This window comes from Lytechinus variegatus, chromosome 16 (assembly GCF_018143015.1).
Source record: "Lytechinus variegatus isolate NC3 chromosome 16, Lvar_3.0, whole genome shotgun sequence".
NCBI lineage: Eukaryota > Metazoa > Echinodermata > Echinoidea > Temnopleuroida > Toxopneustidae > Lytechinus > Lytechinus variegatus.
In genome coordinates this window covers 13,337,004-13,359,604 of record NC_054755.1, presented here as the reverse complement: position 1 = coordinate 13,359,604, position 22,601 = coordinate 13,337,004, and the positions used below count along the sequence as shown (strand labels likewise).

The 22,601-nt window shown below is 36.2% G+C and overlaps 1 protein-coding gene across 1 annotated transcript in view; it reads right to left on the bottom strand.

Annotated features, from left to right (window-relative positions):
* LOC121429938 overlaps positions 1-22,601 on the bottom strand; it is a 50,729-nt gene that overhangs the window by 5,425 nt on the left and 22,703 nt on the right. The window contains exons 5-7 of the mRNA XM_041627198.1: positions 4,008-4,113; positions 1,650-1,768; positions 580-728 (exon numbers count right to left, since the gene is read on the bottom strand). Of these exons, the coding sequence (XP_041483132.1) occupies positions 580-728; positions 1,650-1,768; positions 4,008-4,113 (374 nt within the window). The remainder of the gene's footprint in view (positions 1-579; positions 729-1,649; positions 1,769-4,007; positions 4,114-22,601) is intronic.

Sequence of the window (22,601 nt, the reverse complement as noted above, 5' to 3'; positions counted from 1 at the left end):
AATCTCAGCAACCGCGGCAGCCCCGTCACTGTTTAATGGGTTCATCCCACATTTGTGCCATTTCGTTATTACAGATGTGAAATATTAAAAAGTTCACAAAAATCAAAATACATGTATTTCCATTGGGAACATACAACATTCAACCGCTACTTGCCTTTCACAGGTTGGCAAAAAATTCAAATCCTTCAGTGGAAAGAGATATCAGATGATTAAAAACACTGGTAATCATGCAATATTTATGCTGCATCTATTACACATGAATGACACTCAGACACTTCTGATAATGATGTCTTCAGTGCTATATGAGCAATATAATCATAATTAGCCTCCTTTCTTCTTTTCCAACTCTTTTTTGTTCTCCACCACCACCAACATTACCACCAGCATCACCACCAATTTAACATTGACACATAACCTCCAAAAGAACACAAATACCATGTCAATCACGATTCCCACCATCAATACCATCATCAAAAGCATCCACACCACTAACACAGCCCACACCAACACATTTTCCATCACCACCACAAAAACTACCACCACTACCACCACCAAAACCATGACTGCCATCAACCTCACCATTGCTTGTATTCATCAGGTAGGTGAGGCACCGAGTCTCCATCTGCCGCTGTCAACTCCAGGGCAGCCTTCAGCTTCTTGAACATACCCTCGATGTTATTACGATAGCTCAGGAGAGCCTTCACATTTCCAAGCTGATTCAAAGATTGCTAGGAGAGAAGAATAGAAAATATGCCCACTTGGAATGTATAGCTTAGAGTGGAAGAGTATCATTTCATCTAATCTTATCAAGAACAATCACACTCAATTTAGTCGCCGAGGTACCTCGTCAAAAGTCGAGATGCGTCTTTTGAGTGAAAATTACAGAAAAGGACATTTCATTTCTAATCCTCATCCTTCATCATAGACAAAACCATAGGGGAAAGCATGGAAGCCAGTATGAAAAGGTTATAGTGGAATGCTTGCTAAAAACTTTTGACAAGGTATCTTATAATTTAATCTAGCAACAGAGCAAAATACACATCTTAATCATAGACCTTTCATTTTTGGTGTTTTGGGGTCATTGCAAAGAGAGCAAGCCTACATTCAGACCACTGAAAGACCATGCAACTTGCTTCATCTCTCAAAGAGCTTTCATTGGACTTTCAGTGATCTATGAGGTCTTTCTATATACCAGACTTATCTTTCAGGGTTCTTACTAGTCACTGTGATCTCTGTATCTTTTTTTAAACAGTTTAAACATTCAAACCAAACAGTCTTTCAGTAGTCTTTCAATAAATTTTCGAAGGTTTATTAGTCTTTTGACAATCTTTTGACAGTCTCATATTTGAGGGCTATCTGATGAGAGATCATTGATGATTATTGAAAAACCCGTGAAAGAAGAGGTCTCAAAATAGTAATTGGTTCTAAAATACTGTTGGAAAACAATTGACGATCGATGGCAAAAAGCAGGTCTGGATTTCTTCTCTACTTTCCCTCTATTTTCATTCACTTCTGTCATTTTAGAAATTCACATCAGTTAAAATTTCTCACTAGATAAGTCTCATTTTTTCTGTCCTTTTAATACGTGTAAATATTGAATAATAGTATATAATACTCATTGAATTTAAACATTTATCCGGAATACTTACATACAGAAGGGCTACTTGGTGAGCAATGTATTTGTGATTGCTAAGATTCTGGGCATCGTGATGCAACTGTTTGCAAAGTGCGTTGACTTGGTTGACTACGGCAAGATGTGACAAGTACCCTGAGAAAGAAGATTTCAGCAAATTGCATGCTTATGCTGGTATTATCTTATTTTAATTATCCAGGATGCAAGAAACAGATACAAATTTAACAACTGAATGCTTGCAACACCAGTCTATTACTTCTAGGGTGACATAATACTAGTCTGCAGGCACAGACCCTGATGGAAAATTTGATCAACAAGTGGGTCTTCACAAAAAGACTAGCATATTCAAAACTTGCGGTTTCAATTTCAATCTGAGCGAGAGGGCCTTCAGTACACATGTCAGTGTATTCAGACCCCTTTCCGGTTAACTCAAGTGAAGGATTTGCACAGCAGAATAATCTAAAAAGAGTCAAATACTCATAAAAGACTGGCATAACATAGTCTTGGCATGCCATCGTAACTGTATTTTCAATTTAGACATCTCATGGGGGAGGGGGGAATAGCCTGTGGCTTTTAGTAAAAGATTTGATCTATAATAAAGCAATCAGATACAAGGATTTGGTATTTCATAGTAATCAGGGAAAATCTCTATTTTGCTTTGTTTATTTAGAATATCCTTTGAGATTTAGAGAAGAGATTGCCTGACAGATCATCTTGCCATTAACGCAAGTTAACCCCCCCCCCCTAATTTGAAAGGCATGACCATGTTGCCTCAGTAATGATGTCTATGTCCAAACACATGAATGTGGTTCTGAGGACATGTCACTGAAAAATCACAGACATAACTAATTTTACCAAGACTGATTTTTTTTCTACAAAATGCAGAAGCTTTCATTGATAACGTAACCACAAAATGACAGGCACACATACATTCATGCATAAGTCGGATATTCACTGAGACATCAAAAGGAAACCCAAACATATATTATTCATCTGCAGCAATTTATGAAGTCCCATTTGAAATTATGACTTTATTAAATATGAAATACTGCATATGTCTAGCAAAGAATTGTTGTTACTTAGCATATTCATAAACAAAACATAATGTTAATTTGTAAATTCAGCTACACTCATTTAATGCATTACAGATTACACCAAATGACGAAGTGTACATGGAGAAAAGGAGATGGGTCCGGTGATTAAAAGTCATTGCAGGTAATACACTTTGGTCATTTTGCTAAGCCAATGCAGGTCATATGATCCCCACATTATATTTCAAATCTGGAAAAGTAACTTTTGCCAAGAGATGGCACTATTCAATAAAAATAAAGGAGTTTCTCTGTTAGTTGCATATGCAGTGTGTGAGTATCAAATTATGGGACTGTTTCACAAAGACACGCTTTAGATGTCACACACACAAGGTGGGCTTTATTAATACATAATCTCACTGATGACACACAAGATGTACATGATCAGACCAATGCAGTGATATGGCAAATATCACATGCAACAAGAAATCTTAAAATCTTAAAACTTAATCTTAGGTGGAGCGTTGTGGCCCAGTGGATTAGTCTCCGGACTTTGAAACAGGGGGTTGTGGGTTCGAATCCCAGCCATGGCGTAATTTCCTTCAGCAAGAAATTTATCCACATTGTGCTGCACTCAACCCAGGTGAGGTGAATGGGTACCTGGCAGGAATTTATTCCTTGAAATGCGTGTGCGCTGTAATCATAGTAATTACGGCAGCCAAGCTACAGCTGGGGTAATAATATCCAAGTCCTTTGGAAGCGCATAGAGACATTATTCATAATTGTGATATGCGCTATACAAGAACTGTTTATTATTATTTTTATTTTAAAAGGGGGCGAATTGGCCAGCACTGTGTGTGGACTCTGATTGACTGTGTGTTTTTTTATAAAGTAGTTTTAAAATATAATGTTTGAGATTACCATTAGTTAGGATTAGCCAAAAAATCATACTTCAATCTAGAAGTTGAATTGTTTTTGTACGTAAGGTTCCTGCTTTGCAACTTGCTATTAACATAACTTAAGTGGGCCTATATTACAAGACTACACTGCTGGGAATGTTGCATTATGGGTAATGAATCTGGTCAGATATGAGTAGTTCAGGATTGAGGTAGGGCTTAGGCTGCTGGTTTGTATACCCTTTAAGTTGCGACCAGTGCAGTGATCTAGGTCAAGGACAAAGACTGACTTCCCAAGGCCAAAGCCAAGGGTCCAAGGTCATGCTGCAGGCCTCTGAGGCCACATGATTGACCTTGATGCTCGCCTCAGTTTTTTGCAGTCTGGAAAGCATAAAGGAGTAGTGAGTACCTGTAAAGTTTACAGATTTAAATTGGAAAACCCTGACTTACCATCCATTGGAGACTTCTTTGGAGCTTGTGACTTCCCCCGAAGACCCTCAAGGTAGTGGGCTGACCGGGGGTACAGTGTTCCTAGTCCAGTTTGTGAGAGGTACTCCTGGAAAGAAATATCAGACAAGAAAGGGTTTGTACATTCATAAATTGATTCAATACTCAAGTGTCCCTGCCCTGAGCCATAATGCTGGTTTTGTTTGAATAATTAAAGAAAAAGAAGTGAAAAGGAAAGTCTATGATTCAAAAAGCACATGTTTAAAATAAGCCTTTCACACTTTTTGGTTCCACTCATACTTATGCTGCAGGCACATTCCCCCTTCGGTGTCCGCACGGTAAGTCTAAACAGCAGTTTTGCAGTTTTCAATACAGACTACAGACAAGAATCATATTCCAAATTTCTCTATCAAAGACATTCAAAAATTACCTTACTATGCCATTTTGTTTAAACCAACATGATCCATTAACCCTTTGAACCCGAAAAAATAATACTGGCTACACCATGAACACGCATACCCGGAAAGCTGGAATACCGGCTTCCAAGTCATGTGATTCGAAACGCAAGGGTTTTAGATATCAGGTGACTTGATTGATTGATTGAATGGTTTATTTATTTCATTATTTACTGAAAATAGCAGCAAAAGGCTGAATTACATTCAGTTTACATATGGTTTATATACAGACATTTTAAAAATATACAACTTGGAACAAAATAGGAAAATATCAAAATAATCATACATATATGAAATAAATTGAAATACTCAGCATATGAGAAGAAAGCCTCAGAGAAAGAATAAAGTACATGTGAAAACATGTTGGAACGAAAGACGAAATGAAAAAGATGAAGACAGGGAGATAGGAACAAAGTTAAAAAGGTGTTGTTTGAAGGTTTGCATGGTGGCATGTACAATTGCTGATGTGGTTTACGGTACACCATGTGGAGTGTTATAGAAGCCGTCCTGAAGACGGACAGTCAACCTGTCCGAAACGTCGAGTCTCTCTACTACTCATCATCTCTACTCGCCGACGCAAGCCAGCATCTCCTCATCAGCTCTACTACTCAAGCTGTTCTCACTCAACATTCCTTCTGGTTTACAGTCCTTTTCAGGACTATTCTCAAATCTCCACTTTCTCGCCTATCCACTTCCTCTCTTCTTCTATCCACTGCTTCTATAACACTCCACATGGTGTACCGTAAACCACATCAGCAAAGTTAAAAAGGTTGGGTATTAAACATGGAAAAAAAACATCGGTAATAGTAATTATAATGCAACAAATGGAAAACTGAGGAAGAAACAAATTATATTGGGATACGTGTTTTTTCATGTAAAAATTATGTCATTTAAGAGATATTCAGTCAATAACTTCAGTTTATATTTTTGTTGACGATTGGCTTTCATTTAAAAGGGTTTATAAAAAAAATGAACCAAATACACTACCAAGGAGGCTCAAGCGATAATACATGGCAAGTCGTATACGGACTATGCGTAAATATTGTTGAATAACACTTCTGTTAAAGCAGTGACTTTGAGACAAAATTTTAGATTATCATAAGTACAGGAAGCTTAGTAACATCAACCAGGTCAGGCCAGGTACCAGCGGAGTAAGGTGCCGCTGGTATGGCTGGACTCGAATCATGAGTATAGGAGATCATTCATTCCTTCATTTTGCCGATAATCTGGATATCTGGAAATAATTCAGGGTGAGGGTCACAATTAACCCAGGCTTCAAAGGGTTAAGAATATTCCATTCCAGGTAACATTTACACGTTACCTATATTTGCATCACAAGGTCGCATGTAGCCCACGCGCAGTAAAATTAGGAAATGCCTCGGGAGAGGGTGTGCATTTCATGCAGTTTACACAAAATATGTGCTAAAGAGGACTCTGTGGCGGCTGCATCATTTGATACAAATGCCAATCATGAGGTCAGAAGCTTACACGATCTGTCCAAATTGAGCATTAGGCCACGGGATGAACTCGCAAACTGGACAGGATAAGTTGCCGCGGGCAACACTTTAGTTTTCACCACCGATGATGTCATGGACAAGGAGTTTTGCAAATCAGCCCGGAGTTAGCATACAAATGAACTCACTTAAACCTCGGCTTTTATCAGTTGTTCTTTTTCTATGCTCTTCTCTTGTCTCTCCTTTCCATTTTTGCTCCAGATCTGTTTCATTCTGTTCCCCCCCTCCTATCTCTTCATTTATCTCTTAAAATTGTTTATATGATCATATGTATATATTATTTTCCTACAAGTTTATTGAGTTACATCTTTGTATCCTCTGGAAAAAGCGCTATATAATAAATTCAATTATTAGCTTGTATTAATATGCAATGTCATTGTCTTCCCTTTTTTCTGTTGCAAAGGAAATAAACACAAATTTCTCTTTGATATGAATACAAGGTTAGTGTACAAACTGAAATTATGCACCCAAAAGAATGTAAAAAGTTTTTTCTTATTTACCTGAAAAAAGTATTTGTCATGACTAATGTAACAAACATAGATACTGAATCATATTGGAGCGTACGTTTTTGCTATTTTTTTTTCTAAATGTTTCAAAAAATGTAATTTTTTATAGTTTTGAGATTACCTCAGATATGATTTTGCATGTAAACTAGTTGTCAAATGAAGTGTCAGTGTGTTTTAATAAGATCCCAAATTCATGTACACATGAATGACAATCAACGTGAGGTCTATACAAAAATATATTATCTTGAATACTAATAAGCAACGGTACAATAACAGCAATTTTCATCTAACTGAATTCAGCAATGAATACAAACAAATTTGAGAGGAAATTTTCACACTCCGAAAAGAAAAATCAAGATGTAGCCATGGGAACACACACATGCATATTAACCTTGTGGAACCATTAAACTAACCACATTCAAACACAAATATAACAGGAAGTCAGCATGTCAAGAGTGTAAACAGACCCTGAGGTTTGACCATTAATGTCAACGTCTAAAGGAAACCAACATAGCCATGGTATTTTGAAGCCTGTTTTTAAGTTTTTGTAGACCCCCCCCCCAAAAAAAAAAGTGTAAGCAATGTTAATGCTTATCCAATGTTGCAGAATAAGGTAGTAAGTGAAATGTAGCCCACCCCTCCCCCCCCCCCAAAAAAAAGGGAGATTTGTAAGCCCACAAAGAGTTATCATGTGGAAGATATCAAATATAAGATTGTTTTTACTGGATACCGGTATATGTTTTGCAGTTTCCACTACATTGAATTAGAATTTGGCCTAGTGCACTATCAGAATTTTGATTAATTATATAATAAACCTGGAATGGCAAAAAAAAAATATTTTCTCAAAAAGAATGGATGAAAAATATCTTCACCAGCCTCTGTATACCCCCTTTTCTCTCTCTCTCTCTCTCTCTCTCTCTCCTCTCTCTCTCTCTCTCTCTCTCCCTCTCTCACTATGTTTGCAAAAAGTGAACAAAACTCCTGTAGGGATAATAACACTTTGTTTTAAATGTACACATTAGGCGGTTTCAAACCACCTCGATCACAAGAATCCCCGTTAAATTACGAGAACTTTTTAAGGCTAAAAAATACCCGTTAATTATTCCTGCATTCACACCGCCCCGAAACACATCCTTCGGGATAAGTTCCCGAAGTTACGAGCATGCGCAGTGTGGTCTGATTAGCAGTCAAGGCGCGAGATTCAAAATCACTAGCCCAACAGCCACCCACGCCGCCGCGCCCAACGACACGCTGGGATAAAAGTTCCCGTAATTTGCTTTCACATCGCCAAAATACCTGCGACCTTGGAAAAATCCCCACGAAAGTTCTCGTAATTTCGCCAAGTACCTACTATTTAGCGGGTATTTTCTTTCGGGGAAATTACGCGTAGTTTGCTTTCACATTACCAAAATACCTGGTATTTTCTGATCGGGGTAAATTTCCCGATCAGAGAATACCTGGAACTGGCGAACTTCGAGGCGGTCTGAAACCACCTAATCATGTGGTGTTTTTTCTACATTTCCAAGAAATCTGCTGTCATCATTACTGTTATCAGTCTAATAAAGCATTTAATTCTTAACCACTTAAGGGGGTAATGGTTGGAAATAATGCAAAAATATGTTTCTATCTTCTCATGAAAAAAACATGTATTTGCTACAGTTAAAATAAACAGCCACAAACATATTACATATCTTCCTATAGGCCGACATACAAACGCTTACAAAGTCATTGGCAGGAATGGAAGAAAAGGTTGTGTTCATAAGGTTGTACTCAGTTCTGCAAAGTAATAAAGTTACAAACCGTAAACTAAAATACATATTATTATTTCAAGTTTATTAGCGAAGATAGAAATGGCAAAGGTACTCAAAGGTGTCCCTTTTTAGAAAAAGGTTTGAACTTTAATTACAGTCACTTTTAATATAAAGTCTTTTTTCCAAGAAACTACTTTAGATGTACAAACATTATTCAGACCTTTGAATATGTGAAATGAGTAATGGTACAAGAATCCTGCAATTGTAGGCCTTTAGAATTACTTATACAGTGCGTCCCAGAAAAAACGAAACCGAGATTTAGCGATGATTTATCATGACTTAATCATAAATAAAATAGACAAATGACCTATCAATGTAAAGCTTAGACTCTCCTCTTTCATCTGGTATTACTTAGATTATTCCTCATTCACGCATGAGTGAGTAAAAACAATTCGAAGAGAGGATGCCAAAAACTCACTTGGCGGGGGGTATCTGAATTTCAAAAAGAAAATCACATGACTAAAAAGTTCAATATCTGCATTTTTCTTTGATACCTCAATCACAGAAAATGGACAAGAATTAAAAAAGTTATGATCTCTCGAAATAATGGTTGTATTTCCCTAATTTCATTAAATAAACTTGTTTTCACTGGTTTCCCACAGAAGCTATCGCACGGTAACAAAAGACTTCATGCATGGCTGATCGTCAACAAAACGGAGTGTCGAGTTAGTTTGAACGCTAGCCTGTAAAACCTCTTCATTTTCTGAAATTATTGAAATTCGAGCCTTATTTCAAATAACCAGAACTTTGTCATTTCTTGACCATTTTCTGTAATTGAGGTATCAAATTAAAGAGCAGATATTGAACTTTTTCAAAATGAGGTTTTCTTTTTAAAACACAGATACGGCCCGCCAAGTGACTTTTTGGTACCCCCTTTTCGAATTGTTTTGCTCACTCATGCGTGAATGAGAAATAATCTAAGTAATACCAGATGAAAGAGGAGAGTCTAAGCTTTACATTGATAGGTCATTTGTCTATTTTATTTATGATTAAGTCATGATAAATCATCGCTAAATCTCGGTTTCGTTTTTTCTGGGACGCACTGTATATCTACCTATTTATTCATTCATTCATTCTCTAAATCTACTACATCTAGTACTATATCTATTCACTTATTTGTTTGTTTATATTAGGAGTGGGCTATACATGGGTCAAAAATACTTTTTTTGTAATTTCAATATGGGAACAGTTTTTTTTTATTCCTTGTAATGTATCTCAACATGAAATGACAGTATTTTTTGTCTTGGGTCCGAGAAAAAAGTGTGCCGGGCCAAAATCCAAAATGGCCGCCAAAACCACCCAAAATCACAGTTTTGGCCACAACTTCTTTATTTGGTGGTCTTTTTCTCTGGTTTTGGTGTCTTTTCATATATATTTGGGGGCAGGCAATATTAGAGTTAAAAGGTAATTATACCTAAATTTTTCAATTTTTATAGCCTTTTTTCAGCCAAAAAGTAGATTTTATCGTCCTGGGGTTCTTGGATATTAGATGGTACGAGGTCAACAATAGCAAGCAGCTTCATAGAGCTATATTGCTTTTATTCCTGTACTATGGGTTTTACGGATATTTGTGAAATATATCTTAAATAACGAAAAATGTTAATTATCCATAGGGGCTATACAGTATACATGTACAATGTACTGTACATACTGCACTGCATAAATGCATTGGCCACCATGACAAGGCATGAATAAACTAGTGCTATACATGTAGAAATGAGCTCCTAGGTTTAGAATTAGATGCCTCAGAAATTGAAGATATGTTTTGTCTAAGAAACTGAGGACATTTTTGTCAAATATGCTAATTCAGGGGGTGGAGAAAGGTAATTAACCCCACATCATGGCATTTACACTGTAGATATTCTGGGCCCCGTTGCATAAAAATTTACCATTATGTTAACTTAATGGTAACTTACATGACAGTATCCTTGGTTCTGATTGGCTGTTGATCAACATTACCATGATTATATAGTTACCTGACCCCATAAACATAGGTCAGTTAGACACCACAACCAGGTAAAAAAAGCCTCCAAATGAAAAAGATATGGCTACATGTAGATATGTGATGTACGTATATGATATGTGATATTATATTTATTTATTCATTTATTTATATATTTATATGTCTGTATTATTTATACATCCCTTTCTCTGTCTGTCCGTCCATCCACCCATCCGTCTGTCTATCTACTTGATTTTATTGAAGAGTATACCGAAATTTCTTGTGCTATTAAATTGCATACACCAGCACGTTAGAAAGGTTAACCAGTCATTCTTAAAGTCGCTCTTAACTTATGAACAACATTATCAAACGGCCCCCTGGTTTTTAAAAAAAAAATCATTCCTCCTTCCCAACAGATTCAGTACATTTCTGCCTCAGTGCTTTATTCTTTGACAGAGGAGAAGAAAATTGTGTGTAAGACGAAACCTCTCCTCAAATTGGCAATGCCCGCGAGCAAAGATAGAAACAGAGTTTATTCAGGTCTTGGGGGGAAAATAAGAGCCTAAAATATAACCACTTTGCATGGCAACAGGGAGAGAAAGGATGCAAGAGAAAGAGAGAGGGCGAGAAAAGAAAGCAGGTGAGAGATTGAAATGGAAAGATATAGGCAACAGTAAAAACACTGTTTAACTTTTTTAACACACAGCAATGTTTACAATATAAACCTTATAGTAGTCATTTCAACAGTTTAAACCAGTGATTAGAATCTTAAGCAAAGTTTAATTTCTAATATTCAATTCTTATATCGCTGAATTATGCATGGTTGTTTAAACCAATATACAACTACTGTAAGGTTCATGTAAACAGCATTGTATAAAATTTCGAAGAGTGTCATTACTGTGCATAAATAAACTGGAAAGAGAGCAATAGAGACAGAGAAATGAAAAACAGATGACCAGAAGACTAAAGTATAAAGAAAGGGTGGAATCTGAAATGAAGATAGGGTATAAGATGAGAGCGGATCTACAGAGATGGATTACGTGTACACTAGTGAAACAATGAATTAGTGTGCATCCATTTGATCCAAAAGATACCTGTGGGTGTTTAGTAAAGCTGTGTGTACGTTAAGAGTGACTTTAAGAATGACTGGTGAACCTTTCTTACACTCAAAATAATCACCAATGAACATTTAATAGTCAATATCATTTACAAATGGTCGTTCTTAAAGTTGCTCTTAACTTAGAAATCAGCATTATAAAATGGCCCCCAGGTTCTTCATATACCCCAAAAGATCCTTCGCTTTCTTTGGTAGATATGAACTCATACACTGCAAAAGTGTGGTGTTTAGTTATCCTGCGTGCATACAAAGGGACATCCGTCACAATAACTCTGTGTTAAGTTTGAGGTGATTAACACTCACTGATCCTAACATAACATCCTGTGGTGTAATAACAATGCCATTGGTTATTATCTTTATATCCATCTGTGTTATGTTCAAATTCTATGGTGTCAAGTTTTACACCTAAGGGTGTGGTGTTCTAGGAACACAAACTATTTTTTTTTGTTTCAACACCACAATTGTTTACAGTGTAAGTTCAGTCAAAAGGTAAATAGGAGGCATTGAACAATAAAGTCTTTGTATATAAGTGAGAGAGGGAAAGGGGTGAGGGGAAGGGAGAGGGGGTGGGGAGGGGTGGGTTAGTGAATGACAAGTGATGATGGTGAGTGAGTGAGTGAGTACAAAAATACCTGTGGAATACAAGTTAGAATAAATGAACAACTGCAAGGAAAGACGCAGGTAATTACCATAAGAGAGAGATGGTGAGAAAGGAAGTGGAAGGGGTGGAGATGGAAAATTCAAAGAAGGTGAAAGAGAGTGGCAATAAAAGAAGGAAGAAGCAAGAAAAAACTAAAGGAGATATATGCAATATGGGTAAAAGAGAAAGGGAGAGAAAAGAGTATATATTAGAAATAGAAATTTGAGAGCATGAGGGTTAAAAAGGAAGCAAACAGAAAGAAAGGAAGAGAGGAAGATACAGAGAGAGAGGGAGACAGAGAGACTGTGTTACACACAATGTACATATAGTCAAAAGTATGCACAATACTGTGGGAACAAACAAATCTTAAAACACAAAAAAATATGCAACCCCCAAAGTAAGAGGACAGGTTAAGAAGGGTCAAACACTTCGGACAAACCTTTCTCAAACCTTGCTGGGCGAACCAAAAACAAGAACGAGAAAGCCAAGTACATTGGCCTGCCCCTGGGTTTCCCTACCGCCCACCTTGTTTCATGGATGGGTGGGGGAGGAGGACGGAAAGCAGGTGAAGATACTCAACCGTACAAGACATGATTTTGGAGTATAGAAGAGTAGGTGTAGAGTGTGTTAAAGTACACAAGTTAGGTGAACCTAGAGATCTTTCTGGTTTGGGTCCTGTCTCAGAAAGAATTATAATTAAATGTAACTACACAAATCAGACACAATTCAATTTTCAGCCAATCAGAAGGGTTTATTTTGTGGAGTTGCGATTGATTTTGGGGTTGCACTCAACAAGAATGCCTCTCCGACCGGCCCCAGGACTTGTTTTCCGCACCGAAATGGGAATGAGGAAAAGGTAAATGTGATTTCCTACTTTGAAAAAAGGAGTACATTTTCTGGAGGAAATGGGAAAATAAACAAAAACAAGTGAATCGTAACTTGTGAGCCTGTTCTCAAACTCCAACAAAGTGACTGACAATGACTTTTTTAAATAAAATAGATATTTGTCAACCAGCTTTATGTGATCATGATGATGTGCAATTAATATACACTTTCTATAAACCCTGGCCTAAAAATTATATCAGACCACAAGCTAAATGGGTGAAAGGTTTTGTTTTTTTCAATGTGACTGTATTACTGATTTCTTTCTCAAACGAACATGCAAATGAATCATGGGTAAAATATTCATAATCTTGGCTAAGAGCCATCTTGTGACTGATATGTCAGTTATCATGGATTATTAGGGAAACTGAAATATCATATCATACAATTTCTCTGTTGATCAAACAGTTTGCTTTCATTTTCAGTGGGGATCTGTAACTGTAATATAAGCAGACATAATCAAAATTTGACAATTGTTCTTTTTTCTGTGTAATTTTGTTTACAATTATGAAATTGTATGTTATATTATACAGGGTCCAATTACAAGTTCTATGACTCTGTGCAGAAAAGAAACATCATGGTTTAAAAGATTATATGGGAAAAAACTGTCATGAAATATTTACGATGTACCCCTACAAATTGCCTGTATATAATCATCCTAAAAAGATTGCAATCACTTGGTCATAACTAGATTTTCTAATATACTTTAATCAACTGACCATCTTTGACTTGGCACTTCTAATTCCCATTTTCAAATGTGGCAAACCATTCTAATTCCCAAAATAAAAATTCAACTATAAGTTACCCAAATTTACCATGAGATTTTCATTGAACTAGAAAAAGCACACCCTAAGCTTTAGAATATCTATAACTTATCAAAATTGATTTTAAAAACCCTTTTTTACAGGAGGAATTTCTTTAAAAAAAGAGAAATAAAGTTCGGGGTTAACCCAAGCATAAGATGCGCACACTGTACCATCTCAATGGAAATTACAAGCAGTCCACCATATATGGTGTAAAAGTAAATTTTGTATCTTGTTTTTCTATTCAACAATTTCAAAATTTGAGAGTGTGAAGATATAAAAGAATTACTTTTTCAGAATTATAGGCTGATTTTGTAATTTTTACTTTTTGAACCCCGATTTACTATTTTGGCTTCTTACAGAGGACCTTCCCTGGAGACTTATTGTCAGATTAATAGCATGGCTGGTCACAGCTGATGCAAACCCAGAAATATTGACAACCACATGATTGCAAAATGCTTCAAAATTATGGAAGAAAGCATAAATGGGGTGTTGACCTTAATCAATATGCAGGGATCTAATGTTCCTCCATGTAGACAGGAAATTGAAAGATTTTGTCATTTTCACTTTTTGAACACTTAGTTACTGTTTTGGCTTCTTAGAGAGAACTTTCCCTGGAGACTTATCGTCACTTTAATAGCGTGGCTGGTTACAGCTGATGCAAATCCACAAATGTTAACAACCACACAATGGCAACCTTCCTCTTGATTGAAGTTGAACACACACCAAACATGCTTCAGAATTATGGGAAAAGAAAGCAGAAATGGGTTGTTGACCTCAATCAATATGCAGGGATCTAATGTTCCTCTATGTAGACAAGAAATTGAAAGATTTTGTAATTTTTACTTTTTGAACCCCGACTTACTATTTTGGCTTCTTACAGAGAACCTTCCCTGGAGACTTATCGTCAGTTTAATAGCGTGGCTGGTTACAGCTGATGCAAATCCACAAATGTTAACAACCACATGTTGGCAATCTTCCTCACGATTGAACACACTCCAAACATGCTTCAAAATTATGGGAAAAGAAAGCAGAAATGGGGTGCTGACCTCAATCAATATGCAGGGATCTAATGTTCCTCTAAAGATGTAGACAGGAAATTGAAAGGACAAGAGAGAGCATTAGGTAAATATATGGAATACGAAGTAATTCATTGACATCTTAATACAGCATATTCAGACACACTGGCTACTATCTGAGAAATATGAGTACATCGATGCCTTGGGCACCATAATACAGTGCGTCCTATGGAAAACAAATGAAAACTGGGGCACAGAATGTATTTTACTTGTGAAAACGAACTATTCATGAAATATGATATGCAACAATAAAAAGGTTGTTCAATTTTTCCTTCTATCTTTTGATACCTAATACCATATGAAAGGTCCAATTAGCATATGGGAGACGGACAATCTATCTGTCAAAAGCAAAGTGGTGTTTCAATAACAAGAATGCAACAACGGTTATCTGTTTTAGAGGTTAAAGCATATCATACTTTTGTCATAATAAACAAAACCATGAATATGAGTCTCTATAAAGAAAAACTCAATGCAAATGCTTAATCTTGCTTGTTTGTCTGACTATAAGGTGTCCAATATGCCCCCAGTATTACCCTGGCTTTACTGGGGTGCATGTACAGTGCTCCCAGCAGCATTGTGGAATGACGCTTTTGCAATGTTTTTGAAAACCATGTTTGTAAATGGCACACGGTCAAACAACTTTCTAGAGGGGGAAAAGGAGAAGGAAACAAAAAGGTGCAGAGGTGATGCTCAGAGAACAGCCAAAGTGGGGTAAAGGATTAGACAAACTGGGTTAAAAGGAAACTGGCAAATCTGAGAGCAAGTCCCTCCGGAGCAACGGGAAAGTACAGGATCGTATAAATACATATGTTTTCAGAATTTAGGGGGGATGGCAGAATTACAGAGAGGCTGTTTTGATAACAAAAACACAAATAAGTCGATTGTGAATGATGCCATTTGGTAGTGCAGTGACTGGCTTTTGAGAGCACTTTAAAAGCCAGTTAAATGGTTCTCGTGATGAGGGTATTAAACAAGAAGATCAACAGAGGGAAACATTCAACCAAGGAGCTTAGAAGCTCGTTAATTCAACCCAATGACTCCTGACTTCTGTATAAACTTTACATTGTATTGATGACACATTCCCAAGGCACTCCCAGAATATGTTTCTGAAAAAAAATATATCATTGTAGCAAAATAATACAAACATACCCCTTCAAAAATATAAATAAATAAATAAACAAGTAAATAAGTTTTAAAATACATTTTATTTCCTTTTGTTTAAAAAAAATAAACTGGGGTAATGTGGCAATGGAAAGGACTACTGTTAATCAACCCAAGCTTGATGGTAAAGATACAACAGTGCAGTTCTCGTCTATTCTTAAGGGAGGTTTTTATTCCCGATGTCGAAGTCTGTAACCCTAACCCGTTGCCTACGGAAACTGGATGACCACTGTGCAAAGTCTATGGTAACTCAGTAGGCTAACTGGTTAAAAGCAATTTTGACTTCAAAAAAAAGACATATTTTAATGAACATGTAGTCAAATTTAGAACCACAAACTTCACCTCCCATCACCAATACACAAGGAGGTTCATTCCTAATTGATCTAATGCCAATTCCTCCAATTGCCAACTCGTCTACTATCATTTGGTCTACCATCAGTTCGTCCACTCACAAAATGGTATACTTTCATTTAGTCTAATGCCATCCCGTCTAATAACCAGTTGGTCCAATAGCCATTTAGTCCATATACCATTTGTTCTAATTGGACCAGGGTGTTAAATTGTGCAAAAGGAATGAAATTGAAATGGATATTAGACCAACTGGTAGTGAAACGAAATGGTGATTAGACAAAGTGAAGATTAGAACAAATGGTTAAAGGTCTACATGGTTATTAGATGAAATGTTGGACAGAATGGCATTGGACTAAATGAAAGCAGACCATGACGTGAGTGGATGACAAGGCCTTGGGTAATGTAAACTCACCAAAGCTGATGAACAAAAAGAAACTCTTCATCAAATCTCCTGTAAAGGCATGGTCACACCGCCCGAGCGTTGTTTGAGCAGTGACGGAGCGGAGAGAAAAAAAATCATCACCGCTCACTACCGTTCAAACATTTTCGATTTTGATTGTTTTTTTTATGTTTTCGTTTTTTCCCCCAATTTTGAAAGCGAAATTCGACCCTCTATCCCTACCGCTCCACGACCGCTCCAACGATGCTCAGGCGGTGTCACCAGGCCTTAAGGTCAGGGACCTACCAACAACTAGTGCATCTCCTGAGAGACTATTTTGGGGAAGAAACCTAACCGTTTCAGAAGACACAAGACAGACAGAGCGGGGAGAATTGGCTTTTGAAACAAACTCATCGTGCATCTCAACGACATGAAGGGAATGAGTCCCTGAGTCACATTCGACATTGAATTATTGATTTTCTTGGAAGATCCAGTGAAGCAATTTTATCAATGTTATGGCAGACTGCACAGAGAGACAGCAGTATCTTAATAATGGCCTATCATGGGGAGTTCACAAAATGTTATGTATGGAATTTAAAAATCAGATATACATGTAGAAAAGCAATCCCCTTGAAAGTAGAAGGGAAATGAGCTTTGCCTATAATAGTCTATAGAAGTGTGTAGGAATGGATAGAATGACTAAGTCAGTATGAGTTGGGTACATTTAATTGTTAACTAATACAAAAAAATATTATTATGTGTAAACCAAATTATAGAAGTACTGGGTCAGCATCAATGATCTTACATGAGCTCACGTTGAGGTCAAAATGATAAAAAAAGATATCAATTTATATATACCATTTTTATTTAAAAATATCAAACAAATCTTAATGGACTACTTATTTATCCTTTTATATATATAAATTAGAACCATAAGGCTAGTACCAATGACAAATTAAGAACTGTTATAAACTAGTGTAAAAAAATGATTGCTAGTGCAGCAAATTAACATTTGTTATTGGTAAACATTGCATTATACAGGGCTCTGACGCTATAGAGATTGAAGCTATCTTCTTCAGATATGAATATACCCTCCTGATGTAAATACTTACAAGGGTGATCTAACATATTAAACAAGGAGTCAATTTCTTTTATATTCTTAGAGCAAATTGGTTTAAATAATAGATAATAACTACTTGTTCAATATGGTTCAATCATATAGAGGGTGATGCAAGCGTATTTTGATAAAGGGGGAGGGGGTGAGACAAGGTGTGGTCATTTTGACCTTCATTTTTTATTTGGTTTATCAATAAGTTCATTTATTTATCTATTCATTCATTCAGGTATCTACTTATTCATTTATTTGTTTCTGAAAAAATTCTCACCGGTGATATCCACTCTTCAAAAACATCAAAAGTAGAGATGCATCTCTTTTCACTTTGACTTTGCCAAGTTGAAATAACTTTGGAAGTGTTAAAATTTCCTATTATAAAAGGTACATGTAAAAGAAATATTATTAATTACTCATATACTTCATTTAAAATCTTCAACTTTCCATCAGTGTACTGTATGCTATCGTGGCATTTTTGTTTAAATAGTCTTTTATTTCCAAAAAGTATATGAATATGCAGCCAAATTCCAGTATGACAATTATCAAGTGACTGGATGTCTTGAGTATAAGCCATTTGAAATGACAAAAACTAGACACAAAATGTGTCTCCATTTTTTCATCAAAGACCATACATGATGGAAAAATTGAAATCTGTCATTATGCTTTTCAAATCAATTCATCAAGGTTCAGCGATGTTCAGTGATCCCTTTTACAGATTGAAAATTAGCGAAACATTTTCTGAAAGGCATTTCTTACTAATATGCTCATGGAAAACCACATTTTATGGAAAAGCTAAAAGCAAAGTAGACAATGAATTCCCTGACATAAAAATAGCTCCATCATGGTATAATCTAGGAATCTGATACGAGTCTCGGGATATATCACTAAGTGTAGCAAAATTCACTCATCGGGGAAATGCACAGCTTTAGACAAACATACTGCATGGTGTTCTTAACACATGTAATCAAGCTTTTCACAATAAAAGGAAATAATTGTCAGACGGGATGTCACTATTTTGATATAAAGATACCATTTTAAGTGGTTTCTATTTTCTAACGAGAAGTTGCTGACGTATGTCTCATAGTGATGTCACTAACCTCTTGATGATTTCATCCAAGATATTACGCACGGATTTACATGATGGAAAAGGCATGTTTATCTGAACATTAAACCATGTTTTCTTATATTTCAGGTGGGAGAAAAAGAGACACAAAGAATCACAAAATATTCTTAATGTCAATGTATAGAGGACATATTTTTATATATTATCTTGAAATTAGGATAGAGAAAATGCATGTAAACTGTTTGCTGCATGGGTATCAGAGTATTTTCAATAGTTAAGTATCCCAAGCTTGTACATGGGGGTGCATGTTGCATAATTTCTAACCAACCTACACGTTCAGCCAATCAAAAGCTTCAATTTAGGATTTACATGCAATAATTTCAGAGTTGTGTTCAAAAGCAAGTTTAATACAGTAGTCTATGCATAATCATTGTTAAAATTCATCACTTTATAAAATCACTTTGAATATAATCTGCATGCATGTCTTCTATTGGTTATCGCATTCAAAATTGGTGAAAGTATACATTGTAAATCCATGAATTAAATTACTTTAAAAATGAAATTACCACCTTATAAATGTATTTTTTAAACCCTTTATGGACATATGAGTATGCCAAATTATTTAACCAGCATTTTTTTTCTTTAATCACACTATAGGTTGATGGAAAATCCATTCTGAAGTTGAAATTTGGAAAAAAAATGAGGTTGGACGATGATTTATACAACTCCTCTGCACCCTTCCCTTCCTCTCTTACCACTCCCTTCCTCCTTGCCCCCCCCCCCCCTCTCCCTTCCCCTCTCTTTCTAGCCCTCCCTCTATTGTTTATCACTCTCTCTCCCTCTCTCTCTATTTTCTCTCTTCAAAGGGATCTTTTTAGTCCTTTGGACACAGCAAAAACAATGGTGTCAATCAGTGTACATACTGTGGAGGACCACATTTTACACCGGTGTTAAATTGACAGTGTTAGTTTAACACGTATTTATTATAGCACCTTTCGTTGTTACATTTATACTCTTTGGTGTTATGTTCAGTCTCTAGGGTGTAATTTTGACACCTCAGGGTGTGGTCCTCTATAGAACTGGTGTCAGTTTTAACACCACAGTTTTAACAGTGCACATTTGTTTCCCTTATCACGACAAGAAACTTTTAAAGCTATAAAAATGCTTGAACTGTTTCTTGCAAAGCAAATTGCTTTATATTATCTTTATGAGAATCAATGTCAAACAGTAGGCACTAACCTTTGAATAAAAAAAAAACATATTTTCAAACACGAAGTTGCAAAATGTCAAAACACAACTGTTACATGTACACTATGCACTCAGAACCAGAGCATTTTTTTTTTTTGAAGAAAAAAAACCCTCCAGAAAGTCTAGATCCAATTGTGCATTTCAAAAGAATGCTTTATTTTCTAAATGGCACACAGTACATATGCATGATTTACACTCTAAGGTCTGAGCATCTTTTGTTACATACAGGTAAAAAAAAATTCTATGAAAATAATATGAATGCTCCAAATTGTATTCTTGTTTAGGCAGGGTGCTACATAACTTTTTAGAAGCACTTGCCGAGTCGGGCAAGTGAATTTGAAAATAGTTGGAATATACTTGCCCAAAAATCTATTCCACTTGCGCGAAAAAATCATTGAATTTTTTTTTTTACCTCTCCAAAAGAAAGTTGTGCGGTTTTATAAAGCATTGACCTTTTTATCTCTTTTGACATGAACTGATCTACTTTGTTATTGCATTTTATCTTGCCTGCCATGACCAAAATAAGGGTCAGTATATCATATCGACCCTAATTTTGGTCACTCTACTGTGAGAATTTTGCTTGCCCACTTCAGGCAAGTAGTTTTGGTCTTTACTTCAAAACACTTGCCCGACTATAACTTTTACTTGCTCCAGCCTATCGGGCAAGCGCTTATGTTTTGCTAACCTTGATCAAACACATGATCATCATGATCATGCCACCCATACTAAGATTTTAATTCTAGTTCTATTGGCTCTTTCTTACAAATAAAAGGGTTGCTGAAAATGATAAGATACTTAATCTAAAATTCAAATTTAAATTTCGGCATTATTCTCTATAGTTGAGAGGGGGCTAAATAAAACGAAGCAATCAAAAAGGGAAAGCCTACATTATATTTCATGTTACAATTTTAAAAATGCTATCTTAACAATGTACATACTGAGAAAATGAAAAGTCTCTATTCAAAAACTACTAAAACTTCTCTAAGAATGCCCTAATATAAACGGAGTAATATTCGAAAGAAGAAAGATACTATGACGTTTCTTTCAGCTTTGGACATCCATGTTCGTGAAAGGCAATCTTAATGAAAGAACTTTGATCTATTTAAATGTAGGTCGAATATACATGTAGCCTACATGAAATGCATCCAACTTCATCAAGTTGGGGGGAGTTGTCTATAGCGGTAGGCGTGATTATGATATAACGGCAGACAGATATTAAATGATGGAATAATAACACATCCGACTGACATTTCATATCTGGCCTGGAGGCACCATGAATGCATTTACAGCAGCCGATAAATGTGAAACATTCGTGTAACTATAGGGACTAGGGCTATGTTCACTTTTTATACAGTGACTACAAACAATGTAGTTATATTGGATGAAGTAATTGTGCAGCTGTGCCCATTCAGCGTGTTCACACTATAACTTCCTGATCGTTGAAATAATGATTTTAACTACGCTTTTGCTATAGGCCTACATACTTGTGCACACATGATGATGCTGACTTTAATATGTAAACATGTACTCTGTCTATCTACATGTTCATGTGATTGCATCTTTTGAAAACCAATCTTACTCTTGAAGTTCAACTCTTAGCATGCCGCTGTCGCAAATTAATACACATAAATCTACGAGAGCTGCAACAATGAAATTCATCAGCCATATCAAAAATGTTTGTATGTAAGAAATTTAGCAAAGGTATATTGGAAAATTAAAGTACATGCATAGTCTCAGAGGAGTAATTTTGCCTCACCACATTGAAAACGAAAACTTGTTAGTCAATTGGGGACAACTTATCTGAACATGGCCAAATGTATCACAAGATATCAACTATAAGACACTGTATCACGAGAGGGGGCTGTTCACTTAAAACCTACATTCAGTCACAACTCACAAGTGTTAAATGAATATCTTCGGAGCATGAATTCAATCGCATCAATTAAATGTTAGTTCCCTTTGGTGACGTTAATTGAGCAGTAAGAACACGCCATCATCCCTATTAAGCCATCACTGGAATGTCGCCACCTGTTTCATGAAAGCCTAATACAAACGCTCTGGGCGAGTCAACTACTGAAATGCAGTCCCTAATAAATCCGACCGACAGCCACAGTTTTCTGCACAGCCTCAGAATATAGAACGATTTAAATGTACGAAAGAAGCTGTAAGCTTGTCTAAATCACTGCATCTATAGGAAGCTGGAGGCACTTACCTGACATTAAGATGACTACTGATGTAGCAGTAGTTAGAATTTGAAGCCTAAACAGTCATTTCTTGTTTTTCAGCCAAAAAGAGAGCCACAGAATACTTTGGTTCAATATGCACAGATTTAATAGTCAAATAAACCTGGTATTTGTTGTAAGAAATGCATTAGCACAGGTGATTCCAATGACATCTCATGAATATTTTCAATTATATACAAGAGATATGTAGTAGGACAAGGAGCTGCTTCAGTTGAGGTCCTAATTTCATACTAAAAAATAACAATTCAAGCAGCTGCCTTTCTCATCAGCAAACAAAAAGAAGCTAAAGGTA